The sequence below is a fragment of the Corvus cornix genome, chromosome 9, assembly GCF_000738735.6.
Source record: "Corvus cornix cornix isolate S_Up_H32 chromosome 9, ASM73873v5, whole genome shotgun sequence".
Lineage (NCBI taxonomy): Eukaryota > Metazoa > Chordata > Aves > Passeriformes > Corvidae > Corvus > Corvus cornix.
The window spans coordinates 2668778-2687469 of NC_046339.1; the positions used below are offsets into that span (position 1 = coordinate 2668778).

The 18692-nt window shown below is 42.1% G+C and overlaps 1 protein-coding gene and 1 long non-coding RNA gene across 2 annotated transcripts in view; one reads left to right on the forward strand and one right to left on the reverse strand.

The window, feature by feature from the left end:
- Positions 1-5003: 5003 nt before the first annotated feature.
- Positions 5004-8709, forward strand: LOC109950973. The gene is made up of 3 exons (XR_002273365.2): positions 5004-6505; positions 6698-6877; positions 8267-8709. It is a non-coding gene; the product is annotated as an uncharacterized LOC109950973 (long non-coding RNA).
- A 2742-nt stretch (positions 8710-11451) lies between these two features.
- SI (sucrase-isomaltase) overlaps positions 11452-18692 on the reverse strand; it is a 43176-nt gene continuing 35935 nt past the window's right edge. Inside the window, exons 41-48 of the mRNA XM_020584444.2 lie at positions 17919-18067; positions 17334-17418; positions 17183-17239; positions 16432-16556; positions 16146-16234; positions 14847-14896; positions 13403-13573; positions 11452-12065 (exon numbers count right to left, since the gene is read on the reverse strand). Coding sequence (XP_020440033.2) covers positions 12003-12065; positions 13403-13573; positions 14847-14896; positions 16146-16234; positions 16432-16556; positions 17183-17239; positions 17334-17418; positions 17919-18067 — 789 coding nt within the window. The 3' untranslated portion in view covers positions 11452-12002. The remainder of the gene's footprint in view (positions 12066-13402; positions 13574-14846; positions 14897-16145; positions 16235-16431; positions 16557-17182; positions 17240-17333; positions 17419-17918; positions 18068-18692) is intronic.

The following is an 18692-nucleotide window of genomic DNA, read 5'->3' on the forward strand; positions in this document are numbered from 1 at the left end:
TGGAATAAATCACTGGATCATCGAGGTTGAAGGGGCTGGTGTGGAACAGGACAGGGAAAAGTGCCTGGAGCCTTCTCTTGTGGGTTGGAGATGCGGAGGGAGAAGGAAAGCTCCCAAGGGACCTGCTGTGGAAATAGTTGACTCACAATTCCTAAAGATCACCTCTCCCCATCCACAAAAGAGTATTTTAGCTCCGATTTGGCTCCACTATCCCGAAGTTTGCTGCTGCCTTTCTCCTGGGAGCGGCCCCCCCAGCGTCACGGGGAGAACACCACCGGTGGGGTGAGTGAAAGCGCCGGAATTCGGTCATCTGTTAATTTTATTAGCACTGTAAATCCTACTGCTCTGAGCTGTTATTTATGGAGCCTGGAGTGCAGGAACTGCTGGATTTATTGCCTCTGGTTGCTTCATTATCTATTTAAGATGCAAAGCAAACCATTATGTTTGTTGCATTATCTTAGTCAGATTTTATTGCTCTCATCGCTGGCGAGAGCTTTAACTCTGTTCCACCACGTCTGTGTGAGCAATAATTCTCCACAGGTTTTTTTCCAGCCATCCACTTCTTTTTGGAAGTGCTGTGGAAGCCTGATAGCAGCAATACTTGCACTCAATAAATCATTAATTTGATCAAAAGTATTATGGAAGGAACAGGTTCATTTTTAACGGAGCCTTTGTCTTTTTTTTCCTGCAGTCAGCTCTTGTTTAAAAGCTTTTCAGGAAGGAAATGCACATTTATGAGAAATTAGAGCTGTTTGAACTTTGTTCTGGTTGCCTTTGGATGCATCCAAAATAGGAAAGAGGTGGTGAGATCTAGAGGTGACACAGAATTAACCCCAAAATTCCAGGTGGATCTGGAGGCTGAGTTCCTTCCTGTCCGTGTTAAGAGAAATGAGTCTGTACCTGATTTGTTCACCTTCTCAAAGTCAGTAATTCCTGCTAAAAGAGCAACATTTGGAGTTTGCAGCGAAGACAAACAAGTTCCTGGTGTACAATAGGCTCTGCCCATCTTCTTTTTGAAAGACAGGTTTGTGTTCCCCTCCTTTGTCTGAGATCTACACGAACTTCTGTGGGTGGCGTTTCAAAACAACGTGCTCAGACCTCAGGTGAGCTTTCATTACTGCTAACTGCCTCCCACAGAACTCTGAAATGGGTGGAATTGGTGAAAAAAAATGTCTGGAGTGTTCAGGTATTTAGGAAGACACAAAGATTGACAGGGTGCATTTGTGTCGGGGGAGCCCCAGCATTCCCTCCTCAGTCCTGTGGACTTCTCTCTGTTGTGATTTTCAGAATTGAGACTCATTTTTTTGACTGCCACTGCAAAGTTTTCCCCACCTCAGACACTCCATAATTCTTTCCTTTCAGAGCAGTTTGTTAGAATGATGGAAAACAGTCAAACACTTCCCATCTTCTGACTCTGCATAGGGAAAAAACTATTAATATTTGATGCTAATCTTTCTGCAGGAGACCAAACACAATCCTCTGCAAAGTGGAATAAAACACAGCACAGCTGAGCCTGCAGAGGAAATGCCCCAAACTTGGCATGTGCTTGTCATTATTTTTTATAATTTGCTAAATTGCATGATCACTGTTCCAAATAACAAACCTGAATGCTCCATGCAGCATTTTTTGATGCAAAATATAATATCTGGTGGCTTTTTGCCTTCAAGTTTCTCATTATTCTCATGGCAAAATCATCCAAACTCCTCAGGCCAGCCATGGCCTTTGGAGATGGCAGAGACCAAAAGAAGGTGTCAGCTTTCCCCTAAAGAAGGCAGATTTTATTGTCCCTCTAACCAAGCCATAAGGGTGGGTTGTAGCATGAAACTCGGCACTAAAATCTCCATCAGTGCATTTTGTTTCCTGTTATTGTCCTCAGTGGTGATAACTTCATGGAGGATTGGTTTTTATGGAAGAGAGAAATAAAAATGGGGGGGAAAGAAGCCACCAGAGCAGTGTTCTTGCATGTGAAGGTACAATTTTAAGAGCCCTCTTGATACAGATAGACACAGGGTTATTGCTGAGTTAAAGGGAAACAAAGCAGCAGAGCATCTAATCTGGATTCTAGAGGATCTCTGATCCTGATAAAAATATCTGGTAGGAGACTGTTAAATCCTAAATTCCTTTCAATGTGTTTTGTAATACTTCCAGCTGAAATGTCCAGTATAAAGCCCGAGGCTGTTTCATGATTGCATAGGGAATGAGTTAAAAAAGGGGTTAATAAAATGCCCAGCATTTTTCAGATTTTGTGTCATTTGCACAAGCCAAAAACTTTTGGCAGCTATAATAGTGGAATATATAGATATATAAATAGATTTATAGATAATATATACAGAGAGGGCTCTGTAACAAGCAAACAATATATCAAATAATTACTGATGGCACAATGCTGAGAGAAAAGGAAAATCCCCACTTGTAGGAGAAAATCTAGGATTTATTACTAAAACCAATTCAGGATAGATTTTAAACCAACGAGTCAGCAGAATCACAGCATCCTGGAATGGTTTGGGCTGGGAGGGACCTTGAAGCTCCTCTCATTCCACCCCTGCCATGGACAGGGACACCTTCCAGGTTGCTCAGAGCTCCATCCAGCCTGGCCTTGAACACATTTTTTTAGCCAAAATTTCTGGATTTTTCTCCAAACAAAACCCCTGGAGGTGGTTTAGCTCTAAATTACACTGTCCTGAATCCAGGGTCCTTTGAGTGGCTGAGTGATGCCTCCACCTCACCCTCCCAACTTCCCACCCTGAATTTATTCCACGCTTGTCCCTAATGCATTCAGCCCTGCTAAGCTGTTAAATAAGAAACCACAGAGCACTAAAAATATTGCAATTTCTGCCTTTTCAGCCTCCCTGGCTGCTCTACTGGGCCTTCAAGCACACCTTGGTTGCCTCTCACAGCACTTTGTGCCAGCCCTTGCAGACAGATCCCTCCTGCTGCCCCGCTCGGCTCCGTGCGCTGCCTCAGATCAAACTGGAGCTGATTCCCAGCTCCCTGACAGGCTCGAGGCACCAGAGGAACAGCAGAATGTGCCTCTTTTCGTGGCTTTGTTTCTCAAGTCGTCAATTAGCAGGAGGGAAAGTGTCACTCTCGCCAGCAGCTTCAGTTCCGTGCCCAGATTTTTTTTGGTTTTTTGGGAGCGTCGTTTGTCAAAGTGTCGCTCGTGGAAGCTTGCTGGGGGTTTTTATGTCTCTGGAAATATTCTTAAAGGATGTTCTTTCATTATCTGGTGTTCGTTTAGACCAAGTGCTTTTGAAGTGATGTTGTTAGGCTTCGGGAATTTCTGAAGTTGACAACAATAAAGAAGGCTGGGAAGTTGAAATTCTTTGGTTTCGACAACAGTGTTCTCTTTTTTTTTTTTTCTCCTCTTGTTGTTAAAATCTGTGGCTTAGCATTTAAAAAAGAAGGGAAAAAAAGAAAAGAGAAGTTTCCCCAGTTTTTAGGTTTTTCTCATACTACAAGCAAACTTTTTTTCCGCTCATTTGCGGCTCTTGGTGCTGCTCCCCTGCTCGTGGCCTTAGGGATGCACTTTCCCAGCCTCATCCCTCCCAGCTGCTGAGGAGCTGCAGGGATTCAGGGATACAGGGTGCCCTTGGGATTCAGGGATGTAGAGTTGGGGATTTTGGGAGGCTCCACCTGGGCTGTCCCTCCTCATCTCTCTTCTTGTGCTGGAGCGTGTCCAGGGAAGGGAACAGAGATGGGGAAGGGGCTGGAGCACCAGGAGCAGCTGAGGGAGCTGGGAAAGGGGCTGAGCCTGGAGCAAAGGAGGCTCAGGGGGGACCTTGTGGCTCTGCACAAGTCCCTGACAGGAGGGGGCAGCCGGGGGGGTCGGGCTCTGCTCCCAGGGAACAGGGACAGGAGGAGAGGGAACGGCCTCAGGCTGGGCCAGGGGAGGCTCAGGGTGGATTTTGGGGAAATTCCTTCATGGAAAGGGTTGTAAAGCATTGGAAGGGGCTGCTCAGGGCTGTGGTGGAGTCCCTGGAACTGTTCAGGCCCTGTCCCTGGGATTGTTCAGAAAATGTGTGGATGTGGCACTGGAGGATGTGGTTCAGTGGGAGTGTGGTGGTGGTGCCAGGTCATAGTTGGACCTGACATTTTAAAAGTCTTTTCCACATTTTCCTGTCCCTGCTCTTCAGTAGGATGGCACTAAACCCTTTCATTGTCCCTGCAAGTGACACCCCTGGGTCACCTTGTGCTCAGGGCTCGTTGTGTTCCGTGGGCCTGTTCAAATTAAATATTGGTAAGGTACCCACAAAGCAAATAAGAGCAGAAGAGTGATCCTTGCAGTGAAGGGGCTGAGGGACTGACGTGGCTTTTTCTCTTCGTGTAAAACATTTCCTGCTGCTGCTTGGGTGGAAAATTCTGTGGATTTGCTGCAGCACAATCACATTTGCAGCAGCAGCACATACTCAGTGCTACCTCTGGTGAGTACCTGAAGGTGTTCTCATACTCATTTTGTGATAACTCCACAGCTGCTACCTTTACTTTTACAGGATACTGGAAACAACTGAAGGTTTTAAGGGTTTATTTTTTAATATTCAAGAAAATTATAAAGGATCATGCTCCAGGAAAATTAAGTACTTATTTTGTCCTCATTCTTGAAGATAATTGCCCAAATATTCAGAATGTAATGTTTTAACCTTGCTACTGCAGGTGTGCTACTTACTTATTTTATTTCTAGGTGTGGATTTCCATGTTATTTATGGATTTTCATTATTATTTAAAGTTATCTCAAAAAAATGAAGGAAGCAGACTGCTTATAATTCTACACAGGTGAACATATGTGAATACAGGGCATGTAGATAAAAGAGGAATATCCTAAAAACAAATCCAAATAAAAACAAACTCTGGACATGGTGACTTTTTACAGAGTCTCCATAGTATGAAAATTATATTCTCCAAAGATGCAGGAATTAATATTACAATATATTATATTTTATATAATGTACAGCATGTATTATTTTTTAACATAAAAAGAAAAGAAAGGAGAGAAAAGAAAGGGGAAGGAAAAGTGAAAAGTGGGATTTTTTGTCAAGGAGCCAAATATTTTCCTTTGACGTAATCAGTTCTGCAGGATGTGGAAATGGGAGTCTGCATGTGTAAATATTTATCATAACAAACACATCCTCTATAGGCTCATGCTATAGATGAGTGTGAAAGCCACATTTCCAGCAGCTGAAAGTATTTCCTCTCTCAGGTGCTGTTCCTACACCAGAATAACAACAAAAAAATGTTCTGATTCATTCCCCAACATGGAACTTTGCATGTTGGAAGTATAGAACTTGAAATTTGACATTTTCACTATGTTGTCGTTATTTAAAAAGCTTCTTTTAGTTTTGTGCCCCCTTTATTTAAGGAAAAAAAATCACTTCATTTTGACCCATATATGCATTTGTATTCTCATAAATCAGCTTTATGGTATGGTGGGAAGTGAATTCCCTGTCTGACATCCAGAAGCAATAAATACAAAAATCTCACAGGATTATCTTGCAGGAGGTGGAGAATTTCAGCTTTTGTTATTCCCTTGCGAGGAAATGCTGAATAAAAGGAAAATCTGAACTACCTCTGCAGAGGCCTAATGGAAGACTCCATAAGAAGTGCATTAAAATGCATTGTGAGAGGCAAAAAGCCTGACCCAAAATTCTTCTCTTAAGATATTAATGAATGGTTCTATTCTCCAGGTACTCAGTGTTTAAATCATGGAATATCTGGAGTTGGAAGGGACTCGGAAAGGCTCTGGCCATGTGTGGGACACTGCCAGCGACAGCCTGGTGGCAACACTACCTTCTTGAAAGGCAGGAAAACATAAAAATGTGTGAAGAAATATCCAAAATTTCAGCTTGTGGGAAGTCAGCACAAGAAGGGCTTAAGTTATGTCCAGTAGTGGGAATGTTGGGCTGAACAAAGTTCCCAGGGTTCAGAGGAGAAACAGCAAATTCTGAGAAACAGTCAGAATAATCAGGCTGGAGAAGATGTGGGAATTCTCTTGTGGTAGGTTTATCCATGTAATTCCAGAGATTTCAGTGGTGACCTGCCTGGCATAAACCCTGTGGGAAAAGCCAGATCCAGGAAATGCTGAGGAAATGCAGAGGTGCTGTTACTGCTCAGGGTCTGCTTTGAGTTGGTCTTACTAAAACCAGTTTTGATTTATTGCTCTGTGTCCCTAGGTAAGAAAATAATTTCCATCTGGGATATGACAGTGGAAGAAGCGGGGTGGGATGTGGGACGAAAGGATATTTCCAAAGAAAAAGGAAAAAAGGGACAAAACAACCTTTGAATATGCCCCAAGCCTGCAAGTGCCACAGGATTTATAAATCACTTAGATCTGGGTAGTTTGAAACTATTTGGGGGACAAGGGGATTGATGGGAATTTGTTTGTCTGTGCTCTCTGAATGCAGAAATTCACTTCTCTCTTTGGAATTCATTTGGAAGCAAATATTAATAAGGAAGATTTTTACCTGCATCACTCTGAAGCAACAAGTCGTTGAATACAAGAACCTGAAAGGAGGTAATGATACAGTTTAGAACATTCTAAGCCATATCAAAAAAAGCAAAATTCAGACCACGACAGGATTTTTAACACGTTATTTTTTTCATTTATGCTGTATTTTCTGTAATTACTGTTGTTGTTCAACCACACACTCCCCCTGTGCTGAATTTTATTTAAAACTGTACAAACATCTTCGTTATTGTGTTCCAGATCTCCGTGGTGGTTACATTAAGAAACAAAAGAACAAAGTGAAGCTGTGCCTGTGAAGAAAAACAATAAAAGTTATTTCAGCAAAGAGAGAATTTGATTTTGATTTCTGAGGTTATGCAAGAGCTACAGGAGAAGTGGGACAAGGATGACAAGGAGGAGGTCGACATCCAGAGTTCAAAGGTAGGCAGCTGATCAAAGGTTAAACACAAGAAAAGAAATGATTCCATTCTAGTTAAATATAGGACGTCGTAACCTAAATAGGGGCTTGGCTTCAATTAAAACCCTTGGAAAAAGCTTTTGTGCTGTGGGGAAGTTCTCAAAGTCAGGCAAACTTTGTTTTTATTGCTTGGAAAGATCTGTGGGAAGGGATTAGGCTCTCCAAAGGATGGGATATCTCCATTTTCACTCCAAAATGTTTCTGGTTATTAAGGGTAGAGGGCAGAACCAATGAGATCCATTTAGGATTGTAACAAGCAGAGGTGGCATGGAAATATTTCCTGTTCTAAGGTAGAGATGGAATAGCAGAGCCTAGAAAAGCATTTTCTCCAGGCTGGTCATGGCTCAGAGCACTGAACAGAGCCGAAGGTGGTGGAAAAATGGGAAAGAGAGATCTGAGGGGGCCAGGAGTTCAATGGGGAGGGGGATTTCATGAAAGGAGTGAGCTGGAATCTTGTGAAGGAAGCAGGACCTGCCTGCATGGAAAACAACAAAATGCCCTTCCCAGCATCCCTGCACTGGAACATGGATGGGAATGCTGGAGAGCAAAGAGTAATTGGAGAGGTTGGATATGCAGAGCAGGAAATTCTGTTTTCTGTCATTAGTGAATATGAGGGAAAGGTGTGAGGAATTGTGTGGATCAAAACAGGAGAAAGAGGAGCTTCTGTGGCTGTTGTTGTTTGTCCAGAGTTGTGCTGTTCTGAGGAGAGGAAGTGTCACAACAGAGAACATTTATTAAATATTTATCTGAAAGTGTAAATACTTATAAGAGCTGCTTTTAATTTCTCTTTAATCTGTTAAAAATAATAACCAGTGGAATTAAATCTATTAGCGAAAGCAATAACAAGAAGTTGGACTTGAAGCAGAGCCCAGCTCTTTGCAGGTTTCTCTTTGCTGGCTTTGTCCAAACACATCAGAGTTTGTCACTCGCCAGTACATTCAAATTTAGGAAAAAATAGCACAAATCTGCAAATTCTGTCACTTTTAGGCAGCAGCTCTTTTGGATTCAACCCAACTCCCAAACTCCTCAGTCCTAGACTTTATCCAACTATGAAAACCAAGATCCCAAGGCCAGGTTGGACGGGGCTTGGAGCAGCCTGGGATGGTGGAAGGTGTCCCTGCCCATGGCAGGGATTGGAATGAGATTATTTTTAAGGTCCCTCCCAACCCAAACCATTCCATGATTCTACAAAACCCAGATCTGAGGAGAATTTTTCTCCATGGACACAGGGCATTGGAAGCTCTTACATCAATTCCTGGACATACCTGATTTAATTCCAGCCCCTGTGTCCTGATGAACTGGTTTGGATATCCAAATCCACAAAGATGTTGAATATTTTCTCTTTTCCACAGCAGATTCTCCCAGCTGCTCCCATGCTGGCAAAGAAAACCACGGATCTGGAGGGCCTGCTCCAGATTGGATTCCTCGCTCTCCTCCATCCCTGGGCTACTTTCAAGACTCAGTTAATGGCAAATAATGTTTTTAGCAGGTAATTTTTGGACATCCTGCTTGCATGTCATTTTTATTTGCCGCTCCTACACCCGGTACTCAATGCAAATTTTATCCATTTTTAAAAAGAGCTGGAATATTTCAGTATCAGCTGCTTTCTGGGCTGACCCTGAGTGTAGGGTTTGTATCAGGGGGACGAAAGGTCTCCTGAGATGATTAAAAAGGGACCCACTGGTCAGGGAGCATTTCTGAATCTCTTATGCCTTAATTATAGTAATGTGCATAATGCCTCATATGCATTAAACATTCAACTGGAACGACTCTGAATGTGAGAGCAACTATATAATAAAAGGAAAACAACCCTTACTTTAAATAATACAATTTAAATATTAATAATTTAAGTAATAGACATAGTGTGTGTTTAAGTGTGTCCACTTAACCATGCACTTGTGAATTATATATTTATATATAGCACACATCCCATGTGTATTTAAACACTTCAGCTTTCCACATGGGCTAATTTGAAGTGCATTGCATTGGATTAATTTTTAACATTTCAGTTGCAAATAATGATAATTCACAAATTCATATTGCAGTATATTTGTGTTGGTAATTGAAAGCACTGCCAAGCTTGGCTTAATCCTTGGAGTCACAGGAGATTGGTATTTCCAGCAAATGTAAAGAGGAACTTCCAAACTCTTCATCATTTATCAAAGATTTCCTGGTTTAGCTGAAAAAACCCCAAAGTTCCTCAACTGACCAGAAGAACAATCACAAAAGTGAGATTTTCGTATAAAAGGAGGGAAGGAAAAGGAAGGAAAAGGATCCCCAAAGGTGCCCAACCCTCTTTTCCCAGCCCACCACGCTCCAGCCGTGCTGCCAGATGTTGCCATCCACCTGCTCCTTCCAGCTCCAAGGAAAAACCCAATTATCTGTGCGTGTGTGGCAGCTTCATTAACGCAAGCACAGCCGAGCGTGACGAGGTTTTATCTTTTCCATGAGTGGAACTGTAATGCCAGGGCCATCAGTGTCTCTTTAGCACAATGTCTGCTCCTGTTCTACACAGCTACTCCTCCCCAGCCCCTCACTCCCACAGTTTGTACCCAGGAGGAGCCTTTCAGTGCAGGCAGCACTTGGGAACCCTTTGGAATGACACTGATGGGAAATGAGAGCTGCTTTTCCATCATTTCCTCCCCACCCTGGTTCGTGGTGCTTTCCCTCTGAGCTGCCCTAAGCGGGTACTTCTCTTCAGCTGCTGTCAGACCGCAACAGTTCCAACAAAATTCCAATGGTTCCAAAAACTAAAGCTCAGAAAAGAAGATTTCCAGTGCAGGACTTTGTGTCTTTCAGGCAAGGCTTTGTGCCTTCAGTGGGGATTTTCTAGTGGGGTGTGCAGCAGGATTGTGTCTGTAGGAACCCAGAGTGCCGAGAATATTTCTCTGCCTGTTTTGAAGGGTTCTTACCCCCCTGAACAACACTGTTTTAGCTTCAAACCTTGGAAAAAATTACCAACAGTCAGACAACAGCTAGAAAATACAGTGGTGTGAATTAGGTTATAGACTACTAGGTAAGATTGTCACAGGGTGAAAAATTTAGAGGCTTTGGGCTTCTCTTTATAGTAAATAGATAAGAGTAAAAAATACCAAAATGGAGGATTGTTGTTGTTCTCTAAACCTTCTTCTACCACTCCATATTCTGCAGTAAAAGAAGTTTGGAATGAGTGGATAGAAAATTCCGCAGTTCCTGGTCGTGTTACTGAATAATTGGTAAGAAAGTAAAACTAATGTACGTTTTTAGTAACTATTGGTTAAAATATCTTTAAAAGGCTGCGTAAGTCTTGATAATTAGACTTCATTCCTGCTTTCTGTGCTCTATGCTGTACCTGAGTCACACTAGTGGCTCTGTTCCTCTAGTAAGACTTAATAAACAACTATCTGGAAGCATTGAAACTCAAGGAAAAGTCTCGTTTTATCTTTGAAACTCCTTGCAAGGACTTTTAGAAAATTCTCTCCCATCAGGAGAGACTTGATTTACAGCACGGTTCAGTGTCAGTGTCAAACCTCTGGGTGTTGTTATTTTACAAGTGCTGGAAAGTCAAACTCCGAGGAGAGTGAGAGTTAAAAAATCCCATCTCAGCACAAGCAGGGTGTTTAATTCTGTGGGAAACTGGATTTTCGTGGGATTTCCTGCAATGGGACACATCTGGGCTGGATCCAGAGTGGCTGAGGGAATGTGGGATGGGAGAGGCTCTGGGGTGTGACCCCGGGGTGGCCAAGTGAGTTTGAAGCTGGGATTTCTCAACGTGGGCGAGTTTCTCAGGAATTGTTATCCTGGGCCCTCAGTACAACCATCCCCTGGGGCTGAAACTTGGGATTCAGGCGAGGTGCTGGGCCTCTCCAAGCTGAAAAGCAGACAAGGAGGTTCCCCAAATAAATAAGAAGAAATTATTTTTTTGGAAGCCTCTCAAAGGTGAAAAAAAGACAAAAATGAGGTTCCTCAAGTGAATAAGGACAAATTTGTTTTTTGGAAGCCTTTTTGCTGTCTCTAATATTTCCTATGTCAGATGAGAGGGTGCAAAGTGTGGCACATAAGGTGAAAGCTCACCCCTTGCTGCAGCAAAAGGACACATCCTCACATCTGCTTGCAGCTGGAGAAACAGGGAAGTTTTATTTGTCAAAATATGAAATATAAAATATTATATATATAATATAATATTTTATATTATAAAATGATTATTTTCTTTGCCAATTTCGTTACCATTTCACAGCAAAGTTTCAATAAATTCACCCCTATGATTGCACTAACCCACCTAGGAGATGTTGGCTATTGAGTTTTTTACCCCAAAATTTTAAAGCAAAGAGGAATCCTTTAAATGAATGTAAAGCACAGTCCCTGGAGATCACCACTACCTCCAACAGCCATTTCTTCCCCTCAAATTTAATTGTAAGTATGTTTTCCTAGTCTCTTTAGTTCACGTGCTGCACTCTTGGGATAAAAGGAGGCTTTAACATTAATTGTTATTATGGTAAAAACACAACAACAACATTTCCTTCCGTGAAATAAACACACAGAGACCAACACTCATTAATTAACCTTGAAACCTCAGGTTTAATTTTACAACTTCAGGTTCAAACATGGGAAACACAAAGATGTGACTGAAGTTGTACAAAACCCCCTCAACTTCAAATGATTTTTTCAAGTATTTGAGTATTTTGTAGATCAAAATCTTGAAATATTATTTCATGCTAAATCAGTCATCTGTAAACATTTGCTTTGACTTCAATTCTTTTCCATAGTAGTAACTTGCATGGGTGTAATTAAAATTAGGATGGAATTTAGATATGGGCAAAATAATGCCTTCAACTCCACTTAGGTAACAACAGCTGCATCTTTTTTCACAAAATGTATTAGATAATAAGTCAGACAGGAATTCTACTCTGAAAAAAACAGAGTTTTCCCTTCAGTTCTCAGCTTTCAAAGATGAAGTTCTCCTAAAGTGTCACCACTGGCACGTGACTGCTTTGTACACAAAATACCTGGATATGAACTGGCTGTGCTGGTGTGGTTTTAAGGGAAAAATTGAAAGAGGTGTTGCAAGTCTGAGAAAACCCAGTGGTGTGGCTGATGTTATTTTCCATTTCAGCTCCATTGCAGGGTGTAGTTCTGGCCCAGTTGCAGCTGGAGCTTGGTGATTGTCAGGAGCTGAGAATAAAACACACAAAATGGGCATTTAGGAATTCAGCCCTGAAGATCCACGGTGTTTTCTGTGCTCCAGGGAGATATTGGCTGCTCATTTTAACCTACAGGAATTGATTCCTCTTTTTTTTTTCATTTGTGTTTTTATCACTACAAACAGTTTAACCGGCACAGATCTGGGAGTCTGACCATGACTCTCTGATCCCTTCCTTCATTCACAGGCTCTTTTAGAAGTCAGGTTCCTTTTACTTTAAAAATAAAGGAATTTTTTAAAGACAGCCAAACTCAGAATACACTGTAATTCAGCAGTGCCTATGATTTTTTTTTCCATCAGAAAGTCAACAGCAGAATGAAACATTTCCATTCTCTTTTATATTTTTAACCCCCTTTTTTTTTGTTGTTGTTGCGTACAAAAATTTTATATTCTGATTTTGCACTGAAAGAGAGGACAAACTAGAACATGAGAGAAGGCTGAATCCCAAAGGAAGGCTAGGAACATCCCAGTAACAAGAGGTTTGTAACTCTCATTGTTTGGGGAGACAGGAGAGGGTGAATCCCTGGACAGACACAACCCACAGAGATGGAAATCCTGGTGCTCTGAAGTTGGCTGAAGGTTTCCCAATAACCTTAGAAAAAGTGGGATTTGCCTTGCCCGGGTGGGAACTGAGTGCTGCAGTGCCCAGAGCCAAAATGGGACAGGACAGAGCAGGAAATGGTGGGAGGCAAACAGGGCTGGGAGAGGGAAATGTTGTCAGACAAGAACGACAACAGCGGGGTCATGCAGAGACCAGGAATATACTCAGAGATGCTTTGCCTCCTGTCACAGCTCCAGGTTGCAGGGAAGCTGTTAGGGAACAAAATCCACTTTTCCAGAAGCAGTTTGGGTTCCTCAACAGGGACTTCTGGGCTTGAAAGCTCTAGCACGCACAATATTTTCTATGCATTAAATTGTATTAAAGAATCATTACCTGATGGCAGCTTGTGCATCTTTCTGAAAGATGGTATATTTTAAATATGGTAAATATATAAATATTTTAAATATGGTAAATATATAAATATTTTAAATGTGCTAAATACAGAAATATTTTAAATGTGCTAAATATATTAATATTTTAAATGTGCTAAATATATAAATATTTTTAAATACGCTAAACATAGAAATATCTTAAATGTGGTAAATATAGAAATATTTTAGATATGCTAAATAGATAAATAGGTAGATATATAAATAAATATGCTAAATAGATAACTATTTTAAATATGGTATTACAGCTGAATCTCCACAGGTTTCAGAGCACAAACGCAGGTGGGAAACCTTTTTTAACCCTTCAAGCAGATCTCACCTTCTTGTTGCTCTCATAGACCCTGTCGGGGGATGATGGGATTGCCTGCCCATTCTGAGACACTGTCACCTGCTGGACACTGGTGGGCACCCCCAGGACTTTGATGTCAGTAAACATCAGGTTGTTTGGATCAGTGTAATTCTGATGTATAACTCTGATATCCAAAACAGTCTGAAAGGAAAAGGGAAAATATCAGCGATTGGGATTAGACTGGGACAAATCCAGAGCAGCTGTGGCTGCCCCTGGATCCCTGGCAGTGTCCAAGGCCAGGTTGGACGGGGCTTGGAGCAGCCTGGGATGGTGGAAGGTGTCCCTGCCCATGGCAGGGATTGGAATGAGATTATTTTTAAGGTCCCTCCCAACCCAAACCATTCTGGGATTCTATGAAATCCACTTGAGTTTTCCATTTGCTGTCCTCACTCCAGGTTTTTGGTTCAAGTTTTTTTCCTAATTACCTGTGTGTTGTGATTTATTTTTCCAACACTGAAAGCTTTCCTCCACTTTGTTAACCTGGCCAAATCCTGGGCTTTTCAGGTCCTTAATTGCCACTCAGCTGATTGATGTGAGGAGTGAAGTAACGAGAAATTCTCAACCCCTGGCTGGGCAGCAAGTACTGCAGGACAAACCCCTCCTTCCCTGCCCCTGTCTCACTTTCCAGCTTCTGTGGGAGCAGCTCCAGGCTCTAATCCTTCTCCTTTTTGCCCTCCCAGAACAGCTCCTTCCTCCCCATCGCCTCCCTCAGCACTCACAGGCCCGCTCTCGTGCCATTACTGAGATTTTAAGGAGATTATGGATTTCTTCAGGATGTACCCAGATCCCACACAAATGTGCTGTGACACAATCCCACGTATTTAGGGCTCAGAGGGTGAGTGTTTTTCATTGTTGGTTGATTCAAGACCTCTTTAATTAAGCTTTTCCTTACCAAGTTTTTGTAGGAGCAGGGAAAGGTGCATTTATTTTATAATCTCCTTACAACTGCAAATACTGAGTGTTAGCAAAACAAACTCCCTGCCTTAGCAATTAACACCCTTTTATTTGACAAAGACAGAATTAAAGGAGAAGAAAGAACAGTGTGGATAAAATTAGAAGCACACTGGAAAGTAACGAAATAAGAAAGTGTGTTTTCTGCTACAATAGAAAGAGCTTTGCTTTTAAAGCAAAACTCCCTATAATTAGAGCCTAATTTATTTGCAGATACTCGATGGTTATGATAAGAAGTGAAATCTGACAATTGTACTTAACAATACACTCCAGGATCACTCCTAAGCTCATTCTTAACACAGTTTAATCACATTTCTTCTAGCCTAATCAACTGTGAGCACAGTTTAATGTAAGGTTGGGATATGTAGACATTAGGAAGACCCAAATTAAAATACCCACAGTTAAAACTACAATAAAATCACCCAAAAGTGCCTATTAAATACATATAAGCTAATGTGATTACCTGATTAGCAGTAAATGATGTTAGCAGGTAAACACCATCTTCATATGCATCTGTTGTAAAGAAAGAATAAAAGAATTAAAAGGAATCAAATGCCTTTTCTATCCACCTTATTTAACACATTATTGAAATTTCAGCTCAAGGATTGTGTCCATGGACAACTTACAAATATAAGGGATGTATTTGTATGTAAATAAAGAGAAGTCGTGCATTTCCAGAAGATAAATGCTGTTAGACATAAAATATTTTCAGTGTGTTTCAAGTTTAAATGAGGACAAAAGGAGAACATTTTAGAGGTAAGATATAAAAGCAGACAAAGAAGCAGCACTAGGAAGATCAGGAGAGTTTAGATGAGGAGAAAAATGTTCCTGTTTCTCACTGAAGAGTCATTTCCCACATCCCCCTCCATTCACTGCCCAATTACAGGTGACACCTGACCATGACAGAGGCTGCTGCCTGTCTGAAATGGCTGTTTTTATTTTCCCAGCCCTATAATTCAGCTAAGCCTGCCCTCAGAGCAGTGCTGACATCTGGGCATTGAGGCTCCTGCCTCGAGTGGTGCCTGTGAGATGCTCCTGGTAATCCACGTAAATCCCATTTATCATCAGATTCCCTAAACATCGCCATCATCTCTGGATTCCGGTGCTGACAGCGTGTGTGAAGCACCTCCAGATCCACCCCCAGTCTCCTGCAAACTCCCCCCACATCACATTTCCCGCATTCCTGATGGGAATCTCAAGCCAGAGCTCATTGTCATTATGAGGGTAAAGCACTCTGGGAGGGAAGGATAAATGACAGCATCATCCCTTACCTGCAGACAATTTAAATTTAGCTATGTTGAGGAAATCCATGAAAGTTCTCACACGATCTATGGTCATGGCTCCCATAGGATTGGGGATGGAACTTTGTTATCTGCGTTGCCTCAGGCCCAGGTCATGATTTCATTTATACAACATATCAATTCTATAAATCACAGCGTTGTGTGGCTCAGAATCAGGAAGAATCATGTTTCTGTAATGCTGATCTGCAGGTTTAATTCCGGTTTTGCCTCTGAGGGCGGGTTCAGATCTGTCCCCCAGAAATGGGGTGGCTGTGGCTGAGTCTCTCCCTTCCCCTCTCCTCCTCCTTGGACACCCCACAGTTTGTTTCATCTCTCTCTAATTCACATCCTCAGGTTTGGCTTTGTCTGCTTGAATTTGGTCTTTGAATATCTCCAAGGATAGAGCCTCTCTTGGCAGGATCCAGCCATTCCCACAGCAAAAAAAAAAAGGGTTTTAGGGAGGTAAGAAACCCTGGACGTACCAATGCGAACCCCATCATCCCAATAAAGGTGTCCTTCTGCAAACAGAGCATCATCCAGGGCCACCGTGAGTCCCATCGCGTTCTTCCGGCTGTGGAAATCACAATTTCCTCAGCTAATCTCATTCCATACTTCCCAAATGGCAATTTCTTTACAGAAATGTTGTGTACCACCCAGCCGACCTCCCACAGCCATCTTCCCATCCCATACTGTTAAAGGAGACCATTGGAAAAAAAACCAAAACCCCAAAAAAGATCACTTAAATTTAAAATTTTCACTTCTTCCTACCTGTAAGCAGTTGTATTAGCAGGTATCTGCCAAGGCAGGATGTATCCACCTCGGATATGCAGGTTGATATGATCCAAAGGAGCTTGTAAAGTTTGGAGCTGTCCCCTAAAGCCAGTATCTGCCTCCTGTGTGCAAAAACATTGAATCTTTTACAGAGTTTTCCTTCAGAATGCAGTGATAATATTTCTCTAGACAGGTTAATTAGGAGTTGTTACTGCAGGAGTAACTATTAACAAGAGGAACCCCGAAATTTCGGCCCTATAAAAGCCTGGGCTGACCGTGGGTGACAGCAGCTGAACCAAAGGGGCCAAGCAGTGAAACACAAACCTGTGATTAATGAAGGGAGTTTTGATCCTGCTCTTCCTGTTACCAAATCTTTTATTATATTCTGGGAAAAATTATGCAGGTAAACCTGGTTTGTTTTTTTCTTTATCAGAGCATTCCGTTACAAAAACCTTCTGTGTCTTGTTCAAGGGTTACAGAAAGTGAAAAGAGCTCTAAGTTAAAGGTATTACTTCACCTTTTCATTTACTGTAACTCTGGTCATGTTGTTACACATTATTATAAAGGAATCGAGGATTTTTAGTATTTTTTTAATCAGCTGAGTAGATTTTATGTTTCTAAGAACTTCTATTAAATGCAAATGAGGCAGGAGAGTGTTCCCACCTCCCTGCCACACAGCACTGTGGAAAGACAGAAGATACAAGTTAAAATATAAGTTTTAAAATGCAATTTTTATAGGATGACTTACTGTGTAGTAATCATACCAGCGGGCATTGGGGAAATAAGCCTCCACACTTCGAGCATCCTGCAATTAAACACACAAGTTTTAGGCACCTCAAATCAAAAAGTGAAGCTTAAATTAAATGACTTTAATAATTGGTGCTTAAATTGGTGCTCACTGGTTGCATCACGGGGCTGATGAGCAGGGCAGGACCCCAGAGGAACTGCTGGTCGATATCCCACGTTTTTCTGTCCTCCACAAACCTGTCAGGATGAGACAGCAAGAGCTGAACTTTCCCAAAGTGTTCCTCCTTGAAGACCCTTCTGTCAGTAATTGAACCCACTCTTTCTAATATCTATTGCCTCGTTACTGCTGTTAATAATTCAGAGATCAATTAATGGTTGCCAGGAACGCACAAAGTGAAACTCATTAGAGAAATGCAAGTTAGTACTTTAGATTTCTTTCCATTTCTTCGCTTTTGCTTTTCAGTATGCTGAGACAACAAAACTCTGAAGGTCTTATGTTTATTATTACAATAATAACAACTTGGACAACCTGGGACAGATTTTCTAATTTAAGCCACTATTTTCTGAGTTTCTTGGAAAAAAGTAAATCACCACATGTAAAAACCTCTGTTTTTCCCAGCCAGGACTTATGTTTATAATTGAAGGGGAAAATGCTGTAAACTCTGTTGTTAGGGGGTCACAACTAGAAGAGTTTTAAAGGGAATTCCTGGTCAGGAGAGCAGGGGAACTGCACTTACTCGTGGAGAAGGGGGCGGACCACGGTGCTGCCGTGGGCGTGGGCGTCATGCATTAAGGTGTAGAGATAAGGCAACAGGGTGTATCTGATGTTCAGCACGTCCCTGGAAATGCTGTGGAATGTGGCATTCCAGGCAGCAGGATCTTGCCTCTGGAGGAGAAGAGAGTGTTGTTAGAGAAGCTGGATTGGACTGCCTGGGAAAGCTAAGAAAAAAAACCAAACCCAAATCGACGTAGCAAAACAAACCAAGGAGATTTCGCCTCTGAAGCAGAGCATCCTCAGTTATTTATTCTTCAGCTCAGGAGAGAGTGAAAACAGTGGCTGCCACTGTCATCCCCAAGATGGCAACTGAAAGGAGGAAAGCTGATAAAAACTGTGGGGAAATGCTGCAAAAACGTTTAAAGCAAGGTGTCCCCAAGGCGTGACACGTCCCCCTGTGCAGCATCCACCAGCCCCCTGGGCCCGGCCTCGCAGCAAGGGTCTGAGGCACCAGTGACTGACGGCAGGAGAGCTCCCAGTCTTTAGGAAAGGTATGGAACAGTACCTTGGCAAAGTGGCTAAGACTGGAAGCACCATGATAACCCCAAATCTGCATTTTGAGGCTTTCCCAGGCCTGTGGAAGGTGTGTGCTGCGAGATAAAGCACCCGGCTCTCAAAAGGAGGCTTTAATCCATTAGATATTTGCCATCTAAATAGCTCCACTCTGCTAGACCTGAAGCTTTCCCCGGAACAGAAGTGTTGTTTCCCTTTCTTTTCTTTTCCCAGTTATCTTGTT